The sequence below is a fragment of the Argiope bruennichi genome, chromosome 5 (assembly GCF_947563725.1).
Source record: "Argiope bruennichi chromosome 5, qqArgBrue1.1, whole genome shotgun sequence".
NCBI lineage: Eukaryota > Metazoa > Arthropoda > Arachnida > Araneae > Araneidae > Argiope > Argiope bruennichi.
The window spans coordinates 13,701,849-13,708,230 of record NC_079155.1 but is presented as its reverse complement, the minus strand read 5'-3'; the positions used below and the strand labels follow the sequence as shown (position 1 = coordinate 13,708,230).

General features: G+C 25.8%; 1 protein-coding gene across 1 annotated transcript; it reads left to right on the top strand.

Moving 5' to 3' along the window:
• Nucleotides 1–1,118: 1,118 nt before the first annotated feature.
• LOC129969388 (cuticle protein 10.9-like) lies at nt 1,119–3,820 on the top strand. Its single transcript, XM_056083951.1, has 3 exons — nt 1,119–1,227; nt 2,141–2,191; nt 3,297–3,820. Exons 1-3 carry the CDS (start codon nt 1,222–1,224, stop codon nt 3,681–3,683), a joined length of 444 nt encoding a protein of 147 aa, XP_055939926.1. The 5' UTR covers nt 1,119–1,221; the 3' UTR covers nt 3,684–3,820.
• The last annotated feature ends 2,562 nt before the right edge of the window (nt 3,821–6,382 follow it).

The following is a 6,382-nucleotide window of genomic DNA, read 5'->3' as shown; positions in this document are numbered from 1 at the left end:
ATCCTAACCACAATGACAAGAAAGCAAATATTTATAAGTTAAATTGAAAGAAAACGACAATATTTACAATAAACTTGAATTCACCTTTTATGAAAGAATAACCTAGTTTTTATTTTGAATTTGATATTTCTGTCTTGTTATGAGTTGTTCGAGTATCATGATATGAAAACTTATGAAAAAATAGAAAAGGAACGAATTTAATAATAGCAAAGAAGAACTACATTTCTGGACAAGCACTTTCAAACAAAAGAATGTGTTGTTTCTGCCATTTCTGAGATTGAAATATAAATTTTATTCTATATTTTTAAAAATGAGGAGCTTCCACTTACTTATTCTAATCACTGTATGATACAATGCATTTCATTATGGTTTTTAATCGCTTCTCCATCATTTTTCACCTATTTTCGAGTACTTATTTCTTATCCAATTAAGGAATAAATATTCGAAATTAATATGCAAATTAAATAAAAATTTCTAACGAATTCTCATCAAAGATATCTGCATATTTAAAAATAATAAAGAACCAATTTAATAGTCAGACATTTTTCACTTCTGAAAATGATATTATGTGAAAAATGGAGTAACTATTAATAATGAAATATTAAACTAATAGATGTGAAAATTATGAAAAAAAAAATGGAGTAACCATCAATGCCTAAAATTAAGAATCTTAAACTTTTTCCTAAAAGTTTAAACAGTATTTTTAAAAAATTTTAATAGTAACTAGACAATTCCGAAAATAAAAATTGAATTATTTAAAAATTATTATAAATTCCTATCCTTCAGGGTGCCTTGTCAAGGTTATTACACATAAAAACCAGTAGCATGCGAAAGTCTGAATTAAAAAAATGTCTAAATTATCTGGAAGGAATATTAGAATTAATGGATATTTCCTTATATTGCAATGAAAAAGTAGTATATTAATACGTGAGAAGTATTCCGTATAGGTTTCATTAATGATAAGAACAAAGAAGAATTAATAGAAAGATACAAGGAGAATTTTTAAAAATACCAGCAGATCTGTCGGGAAGAAAATTTAAAAGAAAAACTCTCGCACCCATCTGTCCTCTCTCGTATCATAAAAAAAGGTTTAATATTCAGAAGAAGTGAAATTTTAAGTGCCTGTCATTTGGCACCCTGGTTCTATAAAAGCAGTAGGGCTTCTGTGAAAATTCACAGTTTCCATTAAGCTGTATTCAGTCAACAATTTCCACTTTCAACATGAAGGTAAACTGTTTTCATATTTTTAAATTTTTAAGGTTTCTACTACTTAAAACTGATTTTCTTCCTTAAAAAAATATTTACTCTTTGAGATAAATTAATAATAAAAAAATAAATAAAAACTGATCGATTCTGGTTACAAAAGCATTTTTAAAAAAGTTTTAAAATTTCTTAACCAAAGACGTTTTCTTTAACTTTGTATTGTTACAAGTTACAATATAAATTTCAATCGAAAAATCTGTAAAATAAAAAATAATTTAAGAGTATTGGCTGATTCAAACCGATGTAAAGACACTGTAAGTGCTAAACATGTCCTAGTTTAATAAAAGGAAACAAAATATTGTAATTAATAATTGCTAACAAAATAAATTTTGATTAAAATATTTACTATAATCTAATTATTCATTGCAATAAACGAAATTTGTATTTTTGAAGGATCATTTGCTGTTTTTAAATTTAAAAAAAAAGTATTTCCTAATTATTTAATATTTAAATATAATTTGCAATTACGTAATGTTAAGAAACTATTAATTTATCAATTACTTCGTCAAATTTATCAAATTTTATTGAAAGATGTGAATTAAAACTAATAGTTTTTAATTACTTTAATTCACATTAAAAAGTAAAAGTTTTGAAAAATGAGCATTATTCATGTATCACATTTTTAAAATATTATGCTTGAATTAAACACTTAATGTACATTAAATTAAATAAGTTTTAAGCAAATAAAATTTGAAATGTATGGCAATACTTCTAAATTTAAATTCGCTTTGCATTTCTACAGAAAATTGATTCTGTAAATAAAAGTTTTGTAAAATCTATTAGTTTTAAAATAAAGGAATTCAATAGAGAAAATATGTCATTAGTTGAATTATTTCTTTATTAATGAATATTATTTAATATTTATTTATTTTTTAAGGCTTTTATTGTTGTCGCTGCTTTAATCGCAGTTGCTGCTTCCCAAGCTGCAGTAAGTATTTCTATATCAATAAATATATTACTTTTAATTCTTCACTAACAATTTAAAGGCTGTGTTAAAATAACCTCTTTTGTGACTTAGAATAAGAAAACTTTATAATATACAAAAATTAAAATATTTGATAAAAACACCTTGAAATTTAATAATATAAATGTTTATTTTTCTTGGGCATTTTACTCTATTTCATAATTTATCCTTATTTTTATTTATTCATTTTAAGAAATTTCAAGAAATCTAAAAAAAATTGCTCTAAATAGAATATTTTAAAAGTATAGTAAATTATTTATTATAACATAAAGTTATGTTTCTTTTAATTTTAGAATAAAAATACATATTCCAGTTGTGTCAAACATTTCTCAGAAAATATCAAATGTATATCAATAAATGTTAATAGATACAAATGATTGTTAAAAATAGCATTATAGTTTTTAAACATTTCTTTTTATAAGAAACATTTTAACATATTTAACTATAAAAAGTCTTTATGTCTTATAATATTACGAAAATCAGGATTCCTTTATCCTTTTCTTTCCTTCAAAATTTTTGAGTGTGATATTCGAGGAAAAATTATAGAAAATTGATAAAAATTATTCAAAATTTGCTAACTATTCATATGGCAATATTTATGATAATAGGAAACGCATTATAGTAACATCTCTCAGTTTAATATTGGTGATATAATTTTTATGATAATACTACTATAAAAACTTCTGAGATAATTTTCATATGTCTTAGTAAAACTATTTTATTATTGAATTTTTTTCTTGAACTCGAGAAAAAATTTTCTTATCTAAATTCTTAACCAAGATGTTTCTTATCTAAATTCTTAACCAAGACGTTTCTTATCTAAATTCTTAACCTTATGAAACAAAAAAGTTTAAAACTTTTTTGTTTCCTAAGGTTTAGACTAAATCTCTTATTTCAACTGAGACGGTTACGGTTACTCAGATGATTGTTCTTAAACTGAAACATTATAACGTCGCTTGTAGCATCACGAAGGTTTAATTTAATTGAATCACTCATAGGTTATTAATTCTGTATCTTTTCTTTAAGAATTATAATTCTTCCTTTACTAAAATTTCTTTTATAATTACAGCAACCTGCTGTACCCATCCCCTACTCCTTTAACTACAACTCCGAAACCGAAGATGGAGGTCGAAGTTCTCACCAAGAATCCAGCGATGGATCTGGCCGAGTCTCCGGATCTTACACCGTCAACAACATCGAAGGCCACACTAGGGTTGTCGAATACATCGCTGATGAGAATGGGTTCAGAGCTGTCGTCAAATCCAACGAGCCTGGAACCACCAACTTGAACCCAGCTGATGTCACCGTTGAATCATCTGCCGCCTCTTCAGGCCCAGTCTTCAACAGTGCCCCTGTACCAGCACCCAAGCCTGTTGCAGCTGCAGTAGAGAGGAAGCCAGGTGTCCGATACGTCTTGGTACCAGTCACTGACCCTAGAGCTACCGGATATTATTAAAGGTTTTAAGGACTATTATATTAAATTAGCGGAAAATAGATTTTATGATAATGGAACCGAAAATGTGACAATCTTCTAGTGATTTCTGTTTTGTTTTTTATAGTGTATCAAATTTATTAAAAAAATGTTTTGTTTTATTGCTGTTCAGTGTGCTGATTTAGTTTAATATTCATTTTTTAATAAATATTTATCAGATTGTTTCGCAGGCGAAAAAAATTTAAAATTGTATTTGAGTTTTTAAAGTAATAATTAACAGAACAGGTAATTGATACTTATTGCAATTGTTTAGTTTGTTTGAAGCTTAGGCATGCGAAGTTCTTAGAATTTTAAGTGATGGCCTCTTTTAAACTCTTCATCAAGTTTTCTATTAAGTCTAAAAAGTAAATTGATTATAATTAATGCAAACTTACCTAAAGTTTTTTAAATTCAATTAAATTTATATACGAATTAATTAATATATTTTAAACTAGTTACACTTATGTAAAGTAATAATATTAGTTACGCTTGTATAATTTATAAAAATCAACAGTAAAATATAAAGTTAATTATTGAACAAAATAAATTTTTAAAGTAAAATGTAAAACATAAAAAATAACATAAATTAATTTTTCCAAAAAAAAAAAAGTTAAAGGCTACAAAAAGAAGCAATGGAATACTAATTGCTATCAAAAAAACAAATTTAAATTATCTAATCTATGGGCTAGAATTCAATGAAAAATGTATAAATCATTCCATGCTAGATGTATTATTGCGCTCTGTTCTTTAAATATTTCTAGATCAAATTGTTTAAATTGATAAAGTCTTTTTATTAAGTATAAATCATCACTTCTAATACTTATTCTTTAAAGAAAAAAACTAAATAATGTAAAAATTAGTAAAAAATTAATAGAAATGAAAAAATGAAACTAGTCCGAAAACCTTATCAAAGCAAAAAATTATTAAAAAATGAACGCGGCCCAAATAATTTATCAGATTTTTATTTGTTTATTTTTTTATTTTATAATCTTCAGACCTTTACTTCTAGGAATAGTATGCAATCTTTTTTCTAATCATTTGGGTAATTTTAATAGTGTTGCTTCTTTTTAATTTTTGCTTTATTTATTTTTGGATTTTCTTCTAATATTTAATTAATTTTCGATACAATGTTTTCAAACAATATAAATAGTACTCATCATTGCGCAAATATAAATCTCTAAAGATATTGATTTTTCATACTTTGTTGTTATATCCAGAAGAAAAGTACATATAGATATTGAATTGCCTTATCATCATTTCAAGGATTTCAATAAAAAAATAGATTAATTTACTTCGTTAAAATCCGGTAAATAACAGTAATGAAGTATTAATTCAAAAACGTGCAAAATAACTAATTTATTGTTAAAGGGAAACTTGCTAAACAATTTATGCTGAAGTGTGAAAGTTAAATAATCTCATATTATCTTTAAAGCAAAAATATTGATAGCAAAATCATCTTTTGTTTACTCAAAAATTAGTCTTAGAAAACTTTCTAAAATCCTTCCTTCTTAAATGCTCCAAATACATAATTTTTAAAGATTTGCTATTAATAGGTATATATTCCTTATCGCTGAATTCTAAATAAGTTCCTGTATAAACGGCTGTATTTCTTTAAGAAAAATAGGATATCAAAAGGCTTTAGGGCTGCATAATTTTTCTGTCAACGACGTTCTCCGATTAAATCTGTACTGACAGACAATCTATCTCTTTCTAATTAAGGCATTCTTCTATGTTGTTTACTTTAAATATTTTAAAATACATTGCTGAAAATGCTTTAATCGAATTTCAACTTCGTTGCATAAATCCTGCTGATATTTTTTATTAATATTCCGAAAAATGAATTGTTTATGTTTATAGGCACATTGTTTTTATGATTTTAAAATTAATTATAACTTATTTTATTTTGAACTAGTCGCCTTTGGCTACCATCTGGTTCGTCAGGAATATTATTTTTATTTAATTTCAGTTAAATCCTTTAAATATAACGTCACCACCATGATTCCGTCAAATTTTCAAATATTAGAACCGTCTTATAGTAGTTGCTTGACATGCGCTCTGATCATTGAGTATATGAACCTGTCTGATTGAGATCAGTCCCCTGACGTCATTATTAAAAGAGTTAATGTACACTTCATGTATCTTCTAAATTTCATGATATTGCAATTTCACTTTTTTATTTGCCTTGTAATCTAATTACTGTGACTCAAACAATTGAGAGTACACCTTACTTTTACTTGATAAATCCGACATTCATCATAAATAATATATTACCGAGAAGTGCAAACAAGATTTTCGTTTTACACTCAACAAATGCTTTCAATTAAAGTAAAAATAAATAACAATCAACGAAAAACTTCTAAATTGAAAAGTTTCAGAAGCAATTTAAATTAATATATGCAGATTTTTACTTCAACAAATTGAGAATATACAATGAAATTTTTGTAATATTTCGCATACAAAGAAAGTGTCAATATTTAGTTGCATGTCCTTTGGCTTTTATAATGACCTCTAAACGTCGTGGTACTGATTCGAGCAACGTTTTGGTGGTATCTCAAGATATTTTACCCCATTCTTCCCGCAACACTTGTTTTAAATGAGTTTTGTATCTAATTTTGCGTTTTTGAACCGTTGTTTCAAGTGTGGCCCACAGATTTTCAATGACATTGATGTTGGGGAATTGTGAT